We start from the raw sequence: 23094 nt of genomic DNA on the forward strand, positions 1-23094 counted from the left end.
GCCTGAGCGCTGGCTGACCCCAGTCAGCCTGATGCGGGCCCCTTGAAGGCGGCTTGGGCTCAGCCCCGAGCAGAGGGGCGCAGTGTGGACAGACCCAGCGAGGGAGGAGGGGAGCTGGGCGGGAGCAATGGGCCGCGGCGGGGAGCGACTGGCGGGCGGGAAGCCGAGCGTCAGGGCGGCGGCCCCGCCCCAGCCGGGGGGCCAGAGTCCTCCTCGCTTCCCCCGCCGCCCCGCGCGGCTCTCCGGCTCCTCCCCGCCAGGCGGGGCCGGGCAGCGCAGGGAGATGATGTCAGCTCCGAGCCGGGCCGGGAGCGATGGTGCCGGGGCGGTGAGGGAGGAAGCCGGTAGCCGCGCAGTCAGGGGACCGAGGAGCGGGACGCGGCAGGCGGGCGAGCCCGCAGCGAGACGAAGCCGGCCCCGGTCTCAGCCGTGGCCCTGGCGGGCGGTGGGGACTCGACCCCGGGCGGCAGCGGCATGTCGGGCCAGAGCGCGGTGAGCGACCCCCAGCACGCCGCGCGCCTGCTGCGGGCCCTCAGCTCCTTCCGCGAGGAGAGCCGCTTCTGCGACGCGCACCTGGTGCTGGAGGGCGAGGAGATCCCGGTGCAGAAGAACATCCTGGCGGCCGCCAGCCCCTACATCAGGTGAGCGGGCTCCAGGGGCGGGCCGGGAGCGGGGTCCTGGGGCACGGGCCGGAGGGGCGCGGGGCCCTGGCGTGCTGGTGAGGGAAAGGGGCCGCGGGCCCCGGCCGGCGCTGAGGCGGCTGCACAACGGCGGCGCTCGCGCCCTGGCTCCGCGCCAAGCCTCTCCGCTCCCTAAGAGGCACCTGCCCACGGGCCCCGTCGGCGGAGGAAGGTGAACCGCGAGCTAGCCCGCTGCTCGGCCACAGGGGCCATGCAACGCCCAGGTTCTTCTCCCTGGAAAGCAAGTTCAGCCCAGTGCGCCGGCCTTGCAGCGTTGGGCACTTGCTGTGTGTGTGATGGCTCTGCCAATTCCCCGCCCAGCGCATCTGTTCCTAGGAAGCCGCCAGTCAATTGACACAGGAAGCCTGATTTTTGGTTTGTTTACCAATATTATTTATTTAAGTGCCTATCAACTTGTTTCCATTACAACCTGGCAAACGCGATCTCAGCTGGGGAGAGAAATGTTTGTTTTTGAAAATTAAGGGGAGAAACCTCATCCATTTAGCTTTTTCCAAAGAGAAAATAATTATAAGGTCGGGTTTTGTGCGTGTGTACTTGTGGTCACATAACTTAAAAACAAAAGCTGTTTTGTTTTTAAGGAAGAAATCTAATTGCCCTTTATATTTGGGAGACAAGTTGTAAACAGCTGAGATGGAAGTTTCACCATCTGCTGTATAGATATGCTGTCAATGAAATCGAAGGCTTTTAATACTTTCCTGAGTGTGTACTTCTACCCTTCCAAAGAAAGAGCTGCTACAGTCTAGTGATTAAAACACAAAAATATGCTTTTATAAAAGGAAAGTTTAACTGGATCAAGTCTGCAATTCAAGCTGATTAAAATTAACTGAGCATTTGTAGAATGGTCTGAAATGCCTTTGGAGGAAAAATGATATTCTGTTGCAGTAACTCATGCCTTTATTATGAGGTTATTTGTTTGTTAAACAGAAAATGTCCCAAACTGTTACATTCTGAGTACATTTCCCAGACCTGAATAAGAGCTCTGTGTAAGCTGGAGATCTTGTCTCTCATGCCAACAGAAATTGGTCCAATAAAAGATAGTATTTCACCCATGTTGTCTCTTTCCGACTACTTAGGCAATAATAAGGGCATGATTTAAACCAACAAGCCGGGAAAACAAAACTTAATACTGAGTGGTAGGGAGATTATGAAAGTGAAGAACACTGTTTCAGTATGGTTTGTTGTTCTCAATAGTATGTACTTTCTGTAGTGCTCTCAGAGCAATACACATATGCTGAGTAATTTCACCTTTATAAAAGCTGGGTTTATTGTCTGTTACATGCCCTAAACAAAGTCAGCACTCTAGGATTGGTTATTTGCTTTTTGTAAATTCATGTGACAGTGTGGCTCTTCCAGAGTTTGTAAACTAGTCATTATCCTACTTCACTGTTGGTTTACAGATTTAAAAAAAACAAAAAAACAAAAAACAACTTGTTAGCATTAAATGTATTGCCTGTGTCACAGATGATGTCCACTGTTTTATTTCTGGCAATATGTAAGCTTCCAGCAAACACTTATTGGTTCTGAAATACACCTATTTTAACTTAAACACAATATGAATGGGCTGCTTCTTTCTTTGTACAAAATTTTGCAGTTCTCTTACCCTAACAATATAATTGAATGTTCTTTGGATCTCACCAGATATACCACAGCCTAGTCTGCACTGGGAAAACTGGCCGTTATTGGCAATGGGTGTCAGCAACAGGTACAACCAAAACTGTGGTGAACACAGTTTAACTGCAAGTGTAGGACAGGACAGACAATAGTCAACACAATCCTGGTTTCTGAATTGATGCTAAACAATTTATTCTGGACTGTGCTCACAATTAATCCATAATTACACTGGGTTCAGGTGCAGCCATTGCTAGCAGTTGGAAAATTTCCTATTGTAGTCAGAGCTTAAGAATCCAACGATGTGACAATTTTGCCTTTGATGGCAGGATATTTACAGTACATGGCAATGTGTGACTGAGAGTACATGAACTAAAATGATTTCCATAGATTATTTTTTAAACATTTTCAAGGATTGTTCCACTGTAAGCAGGTGGCAAATGTTCAATTCTTTCCTTGTACCTGAAGAGGCAGTATACAGCCGAGTATTAAAGTAAATCCCAAATGATGGTAGGCCTCTTAATACTAGGGTACTCGCTCAGATCTGCTCAAATTATATTTGCCTGTAAAGATGCTATGAGCATCTGCATAGATTGGGCTAGATGTAGATGACGTGTGCAATTGTACTTCCCAGAAAGTACTCATATGTGATAGATTACTGTTCAAGCAACCATCAGGCAATACTACTCAGTTCTAGACTTCAGTTTAATTTAGTCCAAGAGTTTACAAACCATTTGAAGTTCTTGCACATAAATGAACCCAGACTCACTGAAGCTGAGCATCTTGGAACAATGCTGTGCATCACATATTGTACATGTTAGAACTTTACTAAGTGCCTACAGGAGACTACGTGCATCAGCCCTGTCAGAATTAAGGGCATGTCTTTGCTGCCCCACAGTTTGGACTACAGAGATGTGAATAGCAGTGTGCACCAATGTGCTATATATTAGCATAGTCCTCTTCAAACAGGTTATGTTAATGTTAACTAGGAACCTTTTAATGTGTGCCTGCTGCATCCACATGGGGGAGTTACAGTGCAGCACTTTGGTGCTGACTGCTATCTACACTCCTGTAGACCAAATTGTGGGGCAGTGTAGACATGCCTTAAAATGCGTTCTAGAAATTGTTTCCCCTCAGTATTACTGTATTTATGGCAACTCTTCACAGGCTTCAGATAGTACTGTATTTTTCAAATATTGTATTATATCTTCAACATGCTTAGCAATTAAAACTAAAAAAAAATGTACAAAATGAAACCACCCACCAACTTTGTAACTTTTAAATTTGACTTCATGATTATTTCTGTAGTACTTTTACTTCTGCATAATAGTTGAGAGACCAAAAAAGAACTAATCCCTACCCATTCAACTTAAATGCTAAAGCCCTGATCTCTGCAAGAGCACAAAGATTTGCTGTGTGGATTGGCTTTCAGGATTGGGGCCTAAAGTTAGGTGTGACACACACAGTGGGATAAGAAGAGAGAGGGTATAGAAAACAGGCGACAGTGACAGAAAATGAGATGTATAAATAACAAACATTTTATCCATTTTTTTAACTGTCCACATTAAGGACGAGAGGTCAGTGATAGGCTAATCAAAGAAATGAGTTTGAAATAAGTGTGAGTAATATGGGTAGAATTTGGCCCAATATTTTAAATGCCTTGTTGCCAACTGAATATTTCTTAGAATTACTAATTTTTGTTAGTATTTTAGATAGATAGTTCCCAGTAGGATTTGAAGTTAATGGCTTACTGAGGTTATTAGGTTGCCGAGAGGGGTTTAGAGACGTCATATTCTTGCAAGGCTGCTTTAACCAGGGTGACAGTGTATGTATTTACATTAAGTAGGCTACTTTTGCAATTGAAAAGCCTATACTTCTTTTTAACTGAAATATTAGAGTTATTGATACCTTAAGATCAATTTGGATGCTCTCTGTGGAAGAAAAAATTTAATATCATGCATTTTAAGAGCACATGAATTGCACCCATGGATATGTGCTAGAAGAGTTAAGGTTACTTAAGCACAAATCCCACTTGCACAAGAAACTTGCTAATTAAAAGTAACTTTCATTGACATATCTTAACACTCCAATATCATGTTTCTCTCAGCTTTCTCATCTCTTCAGTGAATTCCCTTGGGCTTTCAACGTATAACCAACCATAATACGGATATCAGGTTCCTCCAAACCAAACTCGGAGACAGAAACTGTAATTTTGCCCCCTCCCCCCGTCCACTTTTTACCCATGCTGCTCATCTCCCTATTTCCCCCCCTTCTTCCTGCCTCCTATACTCTTCTCCTTTTCTTATCCCAGCTGTCTAGCCTGACTCCCTGACTTCTCAGGGTCTTTAGTTGAGCAAAACTGGTAAGGTAGGGAACTGGCATTGGAGAACAGAAGTGTCTAGCAGAACTTGACAGTTCAGTAGTTTTTCCTTTCAGATGAAATAGGTCATGGCAACTAAGGGAATTATCTCTTCGCATCTAAAGGTAAAATTTAGGAAGTAGCCTGTGACTGAGATGTTATGGGACTGTGTATATTTATGAAATGTAGAATGTCTAAAACCAAGGCAAAAAACAGCTTAAAAATAATGTGAGGTCATCTTTATGCATCATAAAGGAGTGGTAAAGTTAAAGCGATTTTATTACTTTGCTCTGTAGCTCATCTTTAGCTTTTATCTAGGTGCTGTGAACACTTGTCCCATTATTGTTGTGCAAACCATATTAATTTGTAAATGGTACTGCATTTCTGAGAGCTGCTTGATGTTTGCTAAATTTGGTGTCACTGCAGGATGTTCTGGAGCTTGAAGTCATCCAACTTAAGCCTAGACTAAGGATTCTAAATGAGGCCTTGTTTGTCTGTCTTGAGAACTCAGTACCAGACACCATCTCCTAGGCCTCAACACAATAGAGGTTCACTTCACTTCCATATATAGGTCCCAGTTTAAGGTTTAGAATTAATTAAACTATTCTAGGACCTTACCTTAGCCAGGAAGAAGTTGGTGGTTACTCTTGGGAAATCAGATTTGTACTTATCCAGTATGTGAGGTGGTACTTTAAATGTAACCAAATTGGGAGGAAGTGGAGATAATCGTTAGAGCACAGGAGTGAGACAGGAGTTTTGGTTTCTATTTCTTGCTGTGTCACATGCACTGAAATCTTGGGCAAGTCACTGGTGGTCAGATTTTCAAAGCTGTGTACTATCTGCCCAAATCAGCATGTAAATACTTAGGTTAGGGTGTGTAAGAGAGAGAGGTTTGGCTCATGCCCAGCCACCCCCTCAGAAAATCCCACATACGTGTATGTATGCTGATGCACTGGCATGGCTACAAAGAGAGGTATATGGCCTGTTTTTAGATTTGCATGGGGATTGCTTACACTGACAGTTGTGACTCTGGCACATGTATGTCAGGAGGCACAGATGAGTTGGTTTCCCTCTGACAAACCGGTTACCCACTGCAGTTAAAAATGGCAGCTGCTGAAGGAAAGGAAAGAAGGGTCTGGCAAATATGCAGCAATTCTGAAACTGCACAGGCTTACCATACAGAAGGTTAACATATGCTAGTTCCTATCTGCCTTTGCTTACCTGCGGGCACCTATATTGCATTAGCTGGGATGCAAGTAAAAGAAATCTGCTTAATCCATAAATGTTTGTTGACTGAAGTGGCAATAAGGTCTTTACTGCTGAGTTGTCCTGGGGGCCTGTCAAGACTCTTTCATCCAATCACGTTTGCAATATTAGGAGGGCAGTGAGATCCAGGAAGGCTGGGTGAGTACTTTATACATGCACACATTTATCTGGTGCCACAGTGTGTAACCAGGGCAAAGTTTCTCACTCACAAGAGGCAGAAGACTTCACCTGCATCTCTGGCACCTGAATCTTGTGGTACAGCACTAGGCTTGAGCAAAGAAGAATTACAGCATACCATTTTGCCCCCTTTAGAGGTGGTCCTTTTGATATCTTGACTTGTCAAAAGGGACTCTGTTACACAACCCAGGGAAAGTGAATAGAGCTAGGTCTATACTGCAGGTTAGGAGTGTGATGGCTTCTTATAACATTTTTATACTGGCAAAAGTTCTAGTGTAATAATAATAATACCTACCCCTTTCATAGGGTTTTTCATCATTAATTCTCAAAGTGGTGTACCAAATGAATCAATATCATTATCTCCATTTTACATATGGGGGAAACTGAAGCACGGGGAGGTGAAGTGGCTTGCCCAAGTCACCCAGTAGGCCAGAAATAGAATCTGGGTCTCCTGAGTCCCAATCAATACTCTAACCTAGAGGTGTCAAACTCAGTTTACCTTAGGGCCAGTGCCAGTCCTCAAATCCTTCCAGCAGGCCAATGTCATTCATGCCGCCCAGAACCTGTCCCCCCGTCCCCAAATTCCGTCCCCCCCCCAAAAAAAAATCCACCTCCCACCTGCCTAAGGCTCTGGGATGGAGTTTGGGTGGGGGAGGAGGTCTGGGGTAGGGGATTAGGGTGCAGGCTGTGAGAGGGAGTTTGGGTGTAGAAGAGGTGAGAGGTTGAGTTCTGGGAAGGAGTTTGGGAGGGAGTGGGGGTCTGGGGTTCAGGCTCTGGGATGGAGTTTGGGGGTGTGGGGAGGGAGTTTGAAGGCTGTGGGGGTATGGGGACCAGGTGCAGGCTCTGGGAGGGAGTTTGGGGGCAGGAGGGCATGTGGGGACCAGGCGCAGGCTCTGGGTGGGAGGTGGTGAAGGGGTGCAGGCTCTGGGAGGGAGTTAGGGGGCAGGAGAGGGTATGTGGAGAGGGGGTGCGGGTGCAGGCTCTGGGAGAGGGATGGGGGGGTGGTGCTTACCTGGGGCTCCAAGGCAGGAGGGAGCAGCATGCTGCCTCCAGGCACTGTCCCCGCAGCATCTGATTGGCCTCAGGGGCACTCAGGGTGGGGGCAGCGTGCGGAGGCACAACCCTGCCCTGCCCCTAGGCTGCAGGGAGGGGCTGGCAGCCACTGGAGCGAGCAGACAGATGTTGCTCAGCTCTGTTGCGCTGTCAGGGCCCCTGAGCTGGGAGCACCCGGAGGCAGCGGGTGAGGCCAAGGGAGAGACCTGGCCTCAAAACTGCTGGAGCCCCACAGGCCACATTGTGGAGGCTCGCTGGCTGCAGATGTCCCGCAGGCCGAGAGTTTGAGACCCCTGCTCTGACCACTAGGATTCCCTGCCTTCCGTCAGTGAGCTGGTATAAACTATACCAGCAAGAGCATTCTTTTACTGGAATAAGCTGTATTTGTATTAAGATTCTTGGCTGGTAGCTTTACCATAATTTTCAATGTACATACTTAAATCTTTGAAAATCTTAACTGTCTTACATATGCAGAACAACAAGGGCCTGCAAAGGCCTACACACGGTGCTCTGTGCTTGCATGAGACTCATTGAAAACGTAACTCTTACCCCCCTGGGGCCTCATTTTCTCCATCTGTATAATTGCGATAATAATGCTTTTCTACTTCACAATGCTTTCGGGCTGTTTAAATTAATATTTTCACTTATATTATATCTTTCCTCACAGGATCTTAAAGCACTTTAAAAGTTATTTCTGTCCTTGAGTGATGTGAACACTTTTGCCTTTTTTTTTTTAAAGTGACATTCAGTAGGTAACATGCAAAGATTATCTGTCCTAACCTGGGTAATAGCGTATTAAAGAGAACACTATTTGCACTGGGCTAAACTCTTGGGTACATCTTCATTGCAGTTAATTCAGGCTGTTATTGAGTGTTGTCCCTTGGCCCCCACTTGTCCACACACACAACCCTCTCACCTGAGTTTAGTGATGCTTTAAATTCTGGGCTAGCTAGTCTGACTGGGGATGTAGATTAGTGCCCAGGTGCCACTTTCACTCAGGTTAGTAACTGGCCCACTTTGCACTGAGGACAAAGAATAAATCACTTGAGTGCGGATAGTCCTCCAGTGCCTTCCCACAATTGCTCCCATGTACTCAGAAGGACAGACAAGTTCTTCCACAATTCACTGGGGAAATTATACAGCAGCTCAGTTTATTGCATGCAGCACATGGGATATGACCCAGAAACCTAGCAACACACATGTGATTGCAGCACTGAGGATGCAGTAACTTGATTTGGGATGTGCATTATGGCTACTCAAACTGATCTAGGCTGACCTGGGTGCCAAGCACCTGAGTTGACTGCAGTGAAGACATCGCCTAGGAGACTGAAAATGATCCTATCTTAGGATCAAATCAGTTCCTTTCTTTTATGGTAGACCTTGCTGTGTTTATGCCTGTGAGGATTATTGTCAACGAAGAACATTCTTCTGAAGTCATATTTTATAGATAAAATAAGCTTTATTATACAGTCAGTGTTTTGAAGTGTTAAGTATTGTATTTGAAATGAAATTTAGATTTTCAGCTACATGGACGTGTTTTTGTCCTTCGTTTTCAAATTGTTGCTGTGCTTAACTGCAGCAGACATATGCACATGGTGCTATTACTAAATAATCTCCTAATTTAGTAATGTACCTGTTACCACATCTTACTTTTTCTCTAGTAATCTGATTTGGTTTGTCTCCAGTACAATAATCTGGTATATGTAAAAATAAGCACACACTATTTTTCAATGTATTTAAAATTAACTCTAACCCCAGAGTCATGGAAATAGCTTTCAGGCAAACAAATACTGTAGTTTATTTATATATTTTTGGTCATGTGCAAACTTTTCCTTTCAAAACTTGACCAACTAATCTCATGGAGGCTCTTAAATAAAACAAGGCTTGAAACTAACAAGATGTTTGCTGCCTTCGCAGTTCACTCTGTCTGTGTTGTACTCTTTCCCTTATCTTGTGTCAGTCTTGTCTATTTAGACTGTAAGCTCTGAGGAGCAGGGACTGATTACTATTCGTTTGTGCAGTGCCTAGTGCAATGGGGCTGTATTAATTGGCCCATAGGCACTACTGTAATATACATTATTAACAATAAACAACCATAGGATGTTAACCCCTTTCTGTCAACATTTAATTGGACTGGATTTGAATTGGAGGCCAACTGTGAAAGGCTTTGTGTCACATTATTAATTCCATGTTTCCTTCTATCCTAAGCACAATTGATTTACAGCGTTTTGATTTGTTGTTGTGGAGTCTGTGAGAAGACAGATGTATACAGTGAGTAAGACATTTTAATCATTTAGTTCTAAGCATTGCTTAACACTGGACTTAATAATCAAGTGCTCTTCAAAATCAGTCTTAGAATTTATGTAAGATTTTAATTAGGAAAATAATATAGCAGCCACAGTATCATTTGTCTTACAGCATTTATTGGCTAATAGAAGTGTTGTCTTTTTTCCTCATGAGTGCTGGAATCTCCTCTGCTTTTATTTGTTTAAATTTCCATTTGTTCAGTTTCTCTCTGCAGTTACAAAATTTCTGTAGATGTTTCATAAACATTTCTGTTTGAAAACAGTCTCCTTAATTCTAGGGTTCTCAAACTAGGGATAGGGACCCCTCAGGGGATTGCGAGGTTATTACATGGGGGTTCGTGAGCTGTCCGCCTCCACCCCAAACCCTGCTTTGCCTTCAGCATTTATAATAGTGTTAAATTAAAAATGTTTTTATATATTTATAGGGAGGTTGCACTCAGAAGCCTGCTATGTGAAAGGGGTCACCAGTACAAAAGTTTGAGAACCACTGCCTTAACTGAATGAGACTGTGACATTAACAATGAAGTAATTTAATGCAAAATGCTGCTGTAGTTAAAGTTGCAGAAGCACTCTTGATACAAGGCCCTGTTTTTTCCGACATGTACTGATAAAACTAACTTTAGGGATTGAAATTTCCTATGCTTACCCTCAGTCCAAAGTTGAACTCCCACCCTTCCTTTCAGCTCATCTACTTTTTAATTACATACACACAAACCATGATGTAACACATGCTTCAGTGTGCAGGGTTTGAAGCCATGCTGTAGTCCAGGGATGGGAAGCTAGTTTTCACCTTAGCTTCAGTCTTCTCTACCAATCTCCCTGAAATGGCACATACTGCATCTTAGGGTAGAATTTTTCTAGGAAGTTAGGAATAAATCACAAAAGTTGTTTTAAAAGTAATTGAGAGAAATCCTGGTCCCACTGAAGTCAGTGAAAAAATTCCAATTGACTTAAGTGGAGTTAAATTTTCAAGCATGCTGTTTAAGAAGTATCTGAGTTGTTGACTTTCTGAAAAACTTTCTAACTTTCGTTTGGTTTACCATATCCCAAAAAGTAGCTTGGCCTAGAAACTCAATGTGTCTGGCCATCCTGAGAAGTGCCTTTTAAGAGTGTGTTTATTTGGATGGGAGTATGGTGGAGCATAATGATATATAAAATGAAGTTGTAATGGAGTATACAGTGCTCATGCTAAGGTTGATAAGAAAGATGTTAATTAGGGGCTTCTTAAAGCAGGACTATACAAAGAAGGCCTCATTGGCTGAAATTTAGGTACCTAAAGGCCTTTAAGTGTCTAGGCTATTGGACATCAGCTGTGCAGGGTTTTAAGAATCTAAATTTTGGACTGAAGTGCCTAAATCCCTTTGTGGCTCTAACCCATTTTGAGTTTACACAAAAAGTTGTAATTCTAAAGAGACAGAGGTCGCTACAATATGAGTGTCTACTAATCAGTCATCTTTCATATTAAACACAATAAATTCCAAAAATATATATTTACTGCTCAAGTCCTTAAGAATGTAGAGCCATGGAACTGGTGAAGATCTGTGCAATACCCTAGATGCAGAGTTGGTTGAACTGATACACTTGATTTTGTTTTCAATGTCCTGTTCTACACATACAAAGAGACTATTTTCTTTATTTGGACAAGATAATTCAAATTTGAGAAACCAATTGAGAGTCAAATAGAACTCTCTTCTAGCTCCCTTCTCAGTTCAGACCAACTGTTTCTTCCACTGTACGTTCTCCTTGATCTCAAACTTTCTTTCTACCACACTTCTATTTGTAAATCAGCCTGTCGCTACCCAGAAAATGTCATCCAGGATCAGACCACCGACTTATAGTGTCTGGTATCCTGTCTTCGGAAGTACCAGATGCCATAGAGGAAAATGAAAGAAACCCTATTGTGTACAGTTATGGAATAATAAAAGGGAAATCTGTTCCTATTCCCAAATACCTAATGATAGGTTTAAATCCTGACGCATGTGGGGTGTATACCTTTTACGATTTTCTCCTATCTAGTGTGACTGTAGCTATCTTTGCAAAAATATACTCCTTTTTTGAATCCTTCTATGTCTTGACCTCAGCGGGTATGCCTGTACAACAAAGAAAAACCCGGTGCCAGCTGACTCTGGCTGTGTGGCTGTTTCACTGCTGTGTAGACTTCCGGGCTTGGCCTGGAGCCTAAGTCAGCTGGCATGGGTTTTTCTTTGCTGCGCAGACATACACAATATCTTGTGAGTTTGCACTCTGCAATGCTGGCTGTATACATCATTGCCTTTGCTGAAATCCTCATCTGAGCTCTGTTTCTCCTTGACTGTCTCATCTTCCTTCTTCGTAGCCTCCCAAGATCTCAGTTGTCCAGCTGACTGCCTTCTCACATCTACAAAGGAGTGACATGATTGTACTACCGTCTTCACACTGTTTTTTTAAATAATTGATTTTCATTTACACTGCTTCGTTCTACAATTGCTATAAAGGTTGGCTAAACTGTGCTGCTTTCTTCTTTCAGGTGCCATAGTGATGGGATGGGAATGTATAAAGTACTTGAAAAAAAGTTCTCTTTGGTAACTCATTAAGGATATTGTTTTCCAGTGATGATGATCTCATCAAGTCACAAGTTCTAAATTGTTAGCAGGGAGTTGGGGCGAGGGATAGCTCAGTGGTTTGTGCATTGGCCTGCTAAATCCAGAGTTATGAGTTCAATCCTTGAGGGGGCTATTTAGGGATCTGGGGCAAAAATCTGTCTGGGGATTGGGCCTGCTTTGAGCAGAGGGTTGAACTATGAGGTCCCTTCCAACCCTGACGTTCTATGATTTTTAATATTCTTTTTTATAATGTGTAGATTTAGCAACCCTAATCTGTAGTTGGTCTTGTTCCTTTCTAGTAGCTGTTGGTAAGATGTTTGAGAGCAGAGTTAACAAACTGGCAGACTATGTGTATTCCTTAGCAAGGCAAAGGCCCAGCTCTTGGTTAAGAGCCAAACTCCAGGAATGTCGTCCTTTGAACAGAAGTGGAGATGACAAAGTAGGCAAGTCATAGTTTCAAAATGATGCCTAATGTATATGGAAATGTTTCAGTAAGAGTCTGCAAGCTATTTTCAATTTCAGGTTGTTATGAAGTGGCAGTTAGGAAACATGAGCTATATATAAACCAAATTTAGGTGGCACCTGCAGGAGGATGTGGCTTGAAGCTTTATAATCGAGATGCTAAGTTAAAGTTAACCAGAGAGATATAATGACGACTAGTATTTTTTATACTAGCTAAGCTGTTACCTGTTGAATAATATTGTACGGGTTTTTGTATTTTTGTTTTTTAAAGATTACTTTAGAATAGTTCAGGTCACTTTACAAATGCATTGTCACAAAAAGGTTAAGGATTTTTAAAATGTGCTTCTAATATAAGAGGATGTGCCTTAAGCCTTGTCTATGCTGCAGAATATACCTAGACCTTAATTGGTTCTGATCACAGTTCAAACCAAGACAGGCTGTGATCAACACTTTCAGTTACACTTTTTGTGACTAATGAGCGTGTTTGTGGTTTTTTGTAGGGTGGACAAGGTTTTCTAGTTGGGTTTAGTTATGTTTCTCCCATCAGTGGCCAGCAACCTGTGCAGCTAAATGGTACAAACCATAAACTTAAGACCAGGAAAGTTGCAATTTGTACCAAGATGAACTCAACTGTTGCAAATTGTAGCTTCTTTGTCTATGCTTGGGTTTTGCACTGGAATAGCTATAGTAGTTTCTGTCCACTGATAAGGGTGCATAAAAAGAAGTGATTTTCTTGGGGGAAAAAATGAAAATTAATTTGTTTACACTGGATATTTTTTATTTTATTTAAATTATAATCTTTCTTTTTAAAAAATGTTTTTAAGATCGGAATTACAAAATATGTTAAGGCTTTAATTTATTATCTCTTAAAACATTTAAATAAATATGCTGAATCCCCATAAACCTTTAGCAAAAACTTTAGTTAAAGGCTACTTCTCTATTATATAAAGAAAAATCGGGAAAACATCTCACTTTAGAGATCAAGCTTTATAAATATGTCACAATAGGTCATGTACTGTATTAAGGGCTTGATCCTGTGGGGACCTATGGGCTATCCTACTGGGTGCAAGAGACTGGAAAACTCATCACAGGCATTGGGAGCCAGCCTCTGACTCCAAGATACACTATCATTGGGATCATCCATTGAGCTCACCCCAGTCGTCTCGTGTGCCTATTTTATAGTCTCTCTCTCCCTAAGCTTTGCTTAGCTCATTTCTCAAGTTATGAATATTTATGATTCCACCCATCATTCACCATTTTCTAACATACTAAAAATGTACAGCTAATAAGAATTTGAAAATAATAAGATATATAATGGCTTAAATAAATGTATATAGTTATAGCATACCCTCCTAGATAGCAAAAAAGATGTACTAAATCTAATATAAAGGCACTGCTTAGTTGTAAGTCAACATGTTTTAGTAGTTATATCAACTAATGAGAGTGCATCTTTTTTTTTTTTAGAAAATAACTGAAGAACTAATGGAAAAGTTAACTAAAATGATTATTTAAATCAAGGCTTTCCACATGGGGGTTTAAATCAATCCACCTTGCCACTGATGGCTAAAACCCAACTATAGACAAGGCCTCAGACTTGACTGGAGATTGAGGGCCAGATTCTACTCCACACTGGCTGTAAATCCTAAATCCATTGACTGAAGTAGAATAATATCAGATTTATAGTGGGGCAAATGAAATCATGAGCCAGCACAATGCCTTTAAAACACAGTAAAATGAAGCGGAAAATTCTGCTGACATATAGAAGTGGGGCCCTAACTTGGAAATGCTGATAGTGGTAGAAAAACATGCTGAATGCTATGTCTCTGTGGCTGCTGTTTGAAGGAATTGTCTTGTTCCTCCTACAATCTGCAAAAACTTAATTATCTAATTTTTAGCCCAGCTTCTTTTTTCTGTACTCTGAAAAGCTTTAAACTAAATGCAATCCTCCTCCTTACAAAACAAAAACAAAACAATTCTCCTTCCTCTCCCTTTTTTTTTTATTTTATTTTTTATACTGCGCTGTTGTCTGGATCATTTTGCCTTGGGATCTGACATTGCTCATTCTTTTCAGAACACCTAAAAACTAAGTACGTAGGCAAAATATTTGGAAAGCTGGCACACCCTACAGGGTGTGGTGAAGACAGATAGCTTCCATGTGTGCTGCCAAAGGGCCGGGGTGTGACCTGAAAAATAAATCCTACTTATTTCATTGTAACATGTATTTTGGAGGAGGGGGTGGGTGGCATTAAACTGCTTCATCATGTTTCTATGTCTGACCTGTTTTATAATATGATCTAAAAAGTTTTGCATGCACAAAATTCAAGCTTGATGAGAGGAAAGTGTTATAGCTATAAATCGAGACACGTTATCAAATGTCTAGCTTTTTAATGGTAAAATTAAACAAGGCTTAGGGAGGTGGCACTGTGATGGCTCATAAACGCTATGTGGGACCTGAATTGGGAGGAGACCAACTTAGCCTTCATTGTGTCTTGGCGTGAGCAGGGCTGGCTCCAGGCACCAGCTCAGCAAGCAGGTGCTTGGGGCAGCCAAGGGGCAGGGGGCTCTTCGGTGGTGGTCCGTCTTGGATGGAAGGACCTGCTGCCAAAGTGCCGCCGAAGAAGAAAACAACGCGGTGGAGCTGCCACCGATCGCAGTTGCGGCTCCCCCCCTCCCCCCCCACCACTTGGGGTGACAAAAACCCTGGAGCTGGCCCTGGGCGTGAGTAGGTTTGTACCTATATCTGCAGAGGAGGTTTCAATGCTTATTATTGATGGGGAGTCTGGCGTATTGCCTTGGCATGTTCAAATCCCTCTAACTAGTATTGGGTAGAGCTCACTTTCTAATTTGGGATTGAGTCACTACCACAAACATGTGTTAGTCCAGGGTCGGCAACCTCCGGCACGCTGCTCACCAGCGTAAGGACCCTGGCGGGCTGGGCCAGTTTGTTTACCTGCCGCATCAGCAGGTTCAGCGGACCGCAGCTCCCACTGGCCGCGGTTTGCCGTCCCAGGCCAATGTGGGTGGCAGGAAGCCGTGGCCAGCACATCCCTCACCCACGCCACTTCCCGCCACCCCCATTGGCCTGGGACTGTGAACCGTGGCCAGTGGGAGCCACGGTCTGCCGAACCTGCCGACCTGTTGCAAATTGAATGGTTTAAGAAAATAGTTTAAAAAATCCTCGTAACGTTTCTCCCTTATTTTTGTTCTACTCTTCCTCTTCAGTCAACTGGCCTCTTCTCCCCAGGATAACAGCAATATACTTTTGCATACATAATTTTCAAAGGTGAATTTGGATCAAGAGGCTGTACTTACTCCCAGGGCATACAATGTAATAACAAATAGGACAGCTGTTCTGGTGGGGAAAAAACTTGTTGGCCTGGAAGGGGAGGGCAGAGTTGAGAAGTGGACAAACAAAAACTCCACTTCACCCCTTTTTCCCTACCCTCGTTCCCTTTGTATTGGTTGATACAATGTTTTCTTTGCTGTTTTGATATAATGGAGTGTTGTTTTTTGCGGGGTGGGGAGGGTTGTCTTGCATGTAAATCTTAGTGTTCTATTTCCTTTAGCTGAAATAAGAAAAGCTGATGCAGCCTTCTCTGTTGATGCCAAACAGCTCCAAAGTTCGGAGTATTGTATAGGAGCCAATCAGAGAAAAGATCTTTGCCAAGTCCCAAATTAGAGAATGAAACAACCCAAACTAATTATGTAAATCTCTGCATGCTGGTTTGCTGCTAATAACTGTCAGCCTCCCCAGTCACTTAGATATGTGTGACTATGCAGCAAGTATGCAACTCAGAATAAAACAGTGTCCTGGGAATTGTAATTAAATATCTGCTATTCCACCAGCCGTGTATAGTTACTTGCTGAAACATCTCTATTTAAACAATTTCAAAATCTTACTTTTAAAATTAAATTATAGAAATTCACAGTTATGCACAGCCCACCCTCCATATCTGTACCTACTTTTTTTCCTGAAAAACTGAAAACACACTAAAAACAAATAGAAATTTCAAGACCTCTTTATCTCTGTATCACATAGCTTACTTTTAATCTTAATTTATTAACATTTTTGTCCTCACTGATAAAGTGAACCTTTCTAATGGATAAATAATGTGGTCTTATAGTTTCCAGTTGTCCTCAGGATAGCGTATGGGGATAGAGTAAATATTGAAAGGGGTATATTCAGTGTGCATTTTCATGGTTCTGAATGTGTGTATATATATATATATATAATTTTTTTCCTGGGCTTATTATATTGGCACTTTTTCTCAAAAACATAATCCCCCAACCCCTAAAAGTACAATGTTCTCAAGATTGATTTTTTTTTTTCTGTTCTTGTTGTTTGGATTTGAGCTGAAGTAAGTGATTTCAGGTTAACCATTTTTATGGCCTGAAATAGGACACTGTTTAGACAGTCGTACATTTGGTTAGATCTGAAACCTCTAAACAGCATTGTCTCATTAATAGGAGGGTTTCTGCAAGAGTATATAGTACAAGTCATAGACAGGTCACAGGCCATGAATTTTTGTTTACAGCCTGTGACCTGCCCATTATTTTTATTAAAAATTCCTGTGACTAAAATGTAGCCATAATCATGATTCCTGATTAATAGGACTAGCCTCTTAAATTATATTAACCTAATTTCCCCAAAATAGCTGGCATAAAGTCTGTTTATTATATACATTACCTCTAGATTCAGATCCTAACACCTGTTGGAATGCTCAGGCATCTGTGTAGGTATTTTTGTGATATCCTTTCTTCTAACAATATCCTGGTACTTTGCTTTGAGAGCTTCTGCAAGGAAGTACTTACTACCCGTGATGTTTTGGTAACCAGATACTGCAGACTCATTAGTTACTGTTTTTCCCCGCAGAACAAAATTGAACTATAATCCTCCAAAGGATGATGGATCTACATATAAGATTGAACTTGAAGGGATATCTGTCGAAATCATGAGAGAAATACTGGATTACATCTTCAGTGGGCAGGTATGGTGCTTAACAGAATTATTGCATCTCTCACTGTCTAATTCAGCAGCACCAGTTAGAGATAAGCCCCGCTTTTTGTCTTATCCTGTCATCCAAAAAAGGCAGCAACAGTGAACTTTGTGCTTTGAGTCTTTGCTATGAAATGACTTCTATACGCCAGAATGCAGGCTACTGGTATGAACCAAAAATAGATTGTAAGCACTTCAGATGTGTTCTCTTGCTCTGCTTAATGTGGTATATCCCAAGAAACAAACTTTAAACAATAAATGTTAAACTTTAAAAAAAACAAAACAAAAACAACCAAAAAAACCCCTTACTAGTTTCTTCACTGAGTTAGTTTTAAAGCATGTGTGATTTGGTACTTGTGAAAGGTGTCTGGATTGGCAGCCTGGGAGGCTGAAGACCTTCACAGAACATTTTCCATCTGGGCAGTCCGAGATTCCCACCTCATTGCCCTGCTGGTATCCAGCAACTCCAGCCATTTAAGCTGACACAGTTGTTTGTTTGTTTTTTCTCTCCACATCCGTTCAGTCCTCCCTAGTCACTACTAAGACTCCCAGCAAAACACAGATTAAAATCCGCTTTTGGTTTGTCCATCAGGAACCAGACTGACCTTGCCGAATTAATTTCAAACAGGTCTTCAAACAGGCATGAGGTGGCATCGGCTCTTAGTTAACTGAAACCATTTTTAAGAAAATAGTTTCATCATCAAGGCCTCTGTAAAGAAGAAAAAAGTGCAGTTGGGGCTCTGTCTCTTTTCTGTGTGTGCTGATTTGTCCTACCAGCAAAATATAGTTCATTTTCCCAGATAAGTTGAACAATTCCATTGTTCCTTCAGACAAAACATCCCTTCAGATGCCCTCTACCCAGCTTGCACCCCCCTTCTCCCCAGTTAAGTTGCCCACCAGCAGTGGCTTTATCCTTCTGCATGGTAGTTTCGAATCATCTTCTATGCCCATGTTACATTCCATTATTCACCCACTAAGGGCAAGTCTGCACTGAAGTGCTACATTGGCGCAACTGCAGCGCATCTGATGAAGACACGCTATGCTGACAGGAGAGCACTCTTCTGTTGGCATAATTACTCCACCTCAACAAAGTGTGGACAGCACTTAGGTGGTTGTAACTTATGTCGTTTAGGGTGCTGTCTTTTTCACACCCTAAGCGATGTAAGTTATATCATCGTAAGTGATCCTGTAGACCAGCCCTAAGAATCAGTTATAAAGTTATATCAGATTGTGAATTGTAGTTGTAACTTTTTACAATAAACTCTTGCAGATCAGGCTAAATGAAGACACTATTCAAGATGTTCTGCAGGCAGCTGATCTCCTGCTTCTTACAGATCTTAAAACCCTCTGCTGTGAGTTTTTAGAAGGTTGTATAGCTGCTGAGAACTGTATTGGTATTCGGGACTTTGCACTGCACTATTGTTTGCGTCACGTTTATTACCTTGCCTCGGAGTATCTGGAAACTCACTTCCGAGATGTCAGCAGCACAGAGGAGTTCCTGGAACTGAGTCCCCAAAAACTGAAAGAAGTGCTATCCTTGGAAAAGCTGAATGTTGGAAATGAAAGATATGTATTTGAAGCAGTAATTAGATGGATCTCCCACGATTCAGAATTAAGAAAGGTTAGTGTGCACTAAATTACATAGTTAGTTTAGTAAATTGGGCTCACATAAAATTACCTGGTGGGAATACAGTGCAGATAATTTATTTTTCCTGTATTCTTGCATTTCTAGGATTTAGATATTACACTGTATATAAAGATGGAAAGTAGATAGGGAGCTGTTGAGCTGAAGTGTTGCTTATACTGTAGCTGCATCCTCCCCTTGTTTGCAGATAAAAACACCGAATGAAGTAACACAGTTGTTAGTCTTTATGTGTTTGATATATGAGCTTATTGTTGGGTGAGGGGAAGTAACCATTGTTTGCCACAAGACATAGAAACTTAAACTGTGATTTCTAAAATAGTTTTATTTATAAATTAAGTTTTTATCCATAAAATATTTTTCAGTATTTTCTGTATATTAAAATAAATACAGCACATAAGAATTCCCTTGGAGCTATATTCTAAAGTATGGTGGACAGAATTTTGTTTTTTAAACTGTTTTGGAAATTTTGAATTTTTCTGGTTTCCTAGGTTCACCTGAAGGATGTCATGTCAGCAGTGTGGGTTTCAGGATTAGATTCAACTTATTTGCGTGAACAGATGATGAGTGAACCACTGGTACGGGAGATTGTCAAAGAATGTAACAACATTCCACTCACTCCACCACAGCAGGGGGAAGCAATGTTGGCTTCTTTCAAACCCAGAGGTTATTCTGAGTGTATAGTGACTGTTGGTGGTGAAGAAAGAGTGTAAGTATTCAGTACGTTACTGACAGAAATGACTTGTATTATTTAAGCAATTAGTGAGCAGATGGTAACTTATTGCCTCTCTATAAATCCATGGTATATGCAGATCTTGAATACTGCGTGCAGATGTGGTCGCCACATCTCAAAAAAGATATATTGGAATTGGAAAAGATTCAGAAAAGGGCAACAAAAATCATTAGGGATATGGAATGGCTTCCGTATGAGGAGAGATTAATAAGACTGGGACTTGTCAGCTTGGAAAAGAGATGACTAAGGGGGGATATGATAGAGGTCTATAAAATCATGATTGGTGTGGAGAAAATAAATAAGAAAGTGTTATTTACTCCTTTTCATAACTCATAAACTAGGGGACACCAAATTAAATTAATAGGCAGCAGGTTTAAAACAAACGGAAGGAAGTATTATTCACACAATGCACAGTCAGTCGGTGGAACTCCTTGCCATAGGATGTTGTGAAGGCCAAGACTACAAACAGAGTTCAAAAAAAGAACTCGATAAGTTCATGGAGGCTAGGTCCATCAATGGCTATTAGCCAGAATGGGCAGGGATGGTGTTCATAGCCTCTGTTTGCCAGAAGCTGGGAATGGGTGACAGAGGATGGAACACTTGATGATAGCCGGTTCTATTCATTCCCTGGCATTGGCCACTGTCAGAAGACAGGATACTGGGCTAGATGGACCTTTGCTGTGACCCAGTATGTCCAATCTTCTTCTTGATAAAGAAATGAAGTTAATATTAACCCATTTAGTGTTGAATTAATTGGGCACATTTATAAAACTTGTTTTTTAGCATGGTTAGATGTGCCTAGAACACCCTTATGTTTGATCCATTTTAGAATGTCAAATATAGTCAGTGAACAAGTTACTTAACTTAAACTTCTGAAAATCCATCTTTGAGTATTAAAATACAAATAAATATGTAGCATTATCATAGCGCTTTACATATTCGAGGCACCATACAAACAAAAACTACTCTAATCACATTTAATCATATGTCCATTGATTGACTGAGTGAGGTTTCTGAGAGTCCTTATAATAGCAGTGTAGATCCATAGCAAACTTCTGATTAAAACGTCCTCAGCGTTGATAGTTAGTGAGGTAGAAAGCCAAAGACAACTTTTGTGGTACCGTATGCTGGTGCCAGAAAAATTTTTTGTTCAGACTTTTGTAAACTGAGCAGGTTTGATGTGAAAGTCCTGATTAAGAATAAATATGGAACACCAAAAGCAACATTTATTTTACAGGTTTTTTTTCCTCAGATCAGTGTTACATTTTAATAACATCAGATCTCTGCTTTAGCATCAGGACCTACCTGTGATGCCAGAGTAGATTCTCTGTTTGTTACATTGAGATTTAAGGTGACAATGCCCATTCTCCTTTCCTTTTTCAAGTATTTTGTGGGGTTGGGAGGAGGGAATTGTTCTTTGCTGACCCAGCTCTGACTTTTGCTCAGTATTGATGAAAAACTCAGTAGCACATCGTGTTCAGTTACATTTAAAACTCATTCTACTGGGAGAAGAAATACTGATGTTCTATGATAGTATAATCTGCTTTTTATATAAAATTCCTCACTAGCTAGGGCCATAGCTAGTTTCCTTGCATCGCATATTCTCCCCACCTCCCTCCTTCTTGCCTGTACATTTACAAATTTAGATTGTAAGCTCTTTTGTGCTGGGACCGTGTCTTTGTGACATTTTCCAGATGCACATGTTTATGAATCTATACTTAAAATACAGGATTAATCAAGCAATTTTAGTGACCCCGTGTTGTAAGTATTCAGATATATCTGAATACTTACATAAAACGCCACCTGATATAACACAGTAAAGCAGTGCTCTGGGGTGGGGGGCGGGGTTGCGCGCTCCGGCGGATCAAATCAAGTTCGATATAACGCGTTTCACCTATAACATGGTAAGATTCTTTTGGCTCCCGAGGACAGCGTTATATCGAGGTGTGTGTGTGTGTGTGTGTGTGTGTGTGTGTGTGTGTGTGTGTGTGTGTATATAATTTCCTCCTTTTTCAGGTCACGGAAACCAACAGCTGTGATGCGATGCATGTGCCCTCTTTATGATCCTAATAGGCAACTCTGGATTGAACTTGCCCCTATGAGTATTCCAAGAATCAACCATGGAGTACTCTCAGCAGGTAAATGACAGCATGTTATTTTAACAAAAAGCCAGTGGAGTGTAAACTCACCAGATTGTCAAAAATGGGGTATAGTTTGTAATGTAGTTTGCTTTCTTAGAGCAAGCTACACTAGAGCCTGTTCATTTTCTCCCACCCACCTTCCCCCAGCATGTTGCTTTGTCTTGTGAGGGTTCCCTCTGATGTGAATATCTTGGAATCATAATTTGATATTTTGTTGGAGTCTGCTGAAACTGTCGCTGTGGGTATGTTTTACTCAGGTAACCACACTGTGACTTCAGTTGTGTTGCACTGAGTACACCAGTGCTGAATTTGGCCTGTAGAGTCTGCACTGATGGGTTAAACCACAGGGAAAAGTACATTCTTTACCCTTTGCCAGTCTGGAGTCCAATAGGCATTTTTATGAACTTGTGATTTCCAAGATGTAGCTCAATGCCCTGTGATGAGAATTGGTGTGACTTCCATTTTAAAATTTTCACATGCACTTTGTTTTACAGAAGGATCTTTGTTTGTACTTGGAGGTCAAGATGAAAATAAGGAAACTCTGAGCTCTGGAGAAAAATATGATCCTGATACCAATTCATGGAGTTCCTTGCCACCAATGAATGAGGCAAGATCACTACTCAACTCTATGGGGTTTATTTTTCCTTTGAAAAGTAGAGGATGGATGGTGTGGTAGTTAGAGCACTAGCTTAGGACTTGGGAGATCTCTGTTCTACCAGAAACTTCCATTGTGACCTTGGGCAAGTCTCTTGGCCTCTCTGTACCTCAGTTGCCTGTCTGTAAAATGATAATGGTAATCCCCTACCTAACAGGAATGTTATGAGGATAAATACATTAAAATATTTGGAGGCACTCAGATGCTATGTTTATGGGCGGGGGGGGGGTCATATAAGTACAGTATCATGGACAGATAGCACTTTTAGAATGCAGTATAGGTCAGACCAATTGATTTTCTAGCTGCTTGCACTTGATCGAATCAAAGCCATGGTGCAGATTTTTGTTTTTCTCATACATTTCCTAGATGCCACGCTTGGATTAGTAATAACTGCAGCCACTGGAAAACGTTGG

The 23094-nt window shown here is 41.7% G+C and overlaps 1 protein-coding gene across 1 annotated transcript in view; it reads left to right on the forward strand.

Moving 5' to 3' along the window:
* Nucleotides 1-375: 375 nt before the first annotated feature.
* The window catches only part of GAN (gigaxonin), a 53118-nt gene continuing 30399 nt past the window's right edge, over nucleotides 376-23094 (forward strand). The window contains exons 1-6 of the mRNA XM_030581579.1: nucleotides 376-641; nucleotides 17388-17502; nucleotides 18781-19131; nucleotides 19644-19861; nucleotides 21902-22023; nucleotides 22521-22633. Coding sequence (XP_030437439.1) covers nucleotides 475-641; nucleotides 17388-17502; nucleotides 18781-19131; nucleotides 19644-19861; nucleotides 21902-22023; nucleotides 22521-22633 — 1086 coding nt within the window. The 5' untranslated portion in view covers nucleotides 376-474. The remainder of the gene's footprint in view (nucleotides 642-17387; nucleotides 17503-18780; nucleotides 19132-19643; nucleotides 19862-21901; nucleotides 22024-22520; nucleotides 22634-23094) is intronic.

This window comes from Gopherus evgoodei, chromosome 12 (assembly GCF_007399415.2).
Source record: "Gopherus evgoodei ecotype Sinaloan lineage chromosome 12, rGopEvg1_v1.p, whole genome shotgun sequence".
NCBI lineage: Eukaryota > Metazoa > Chordata > Testudines > Testudinidae > Gopherus > Gopherus evgoodei.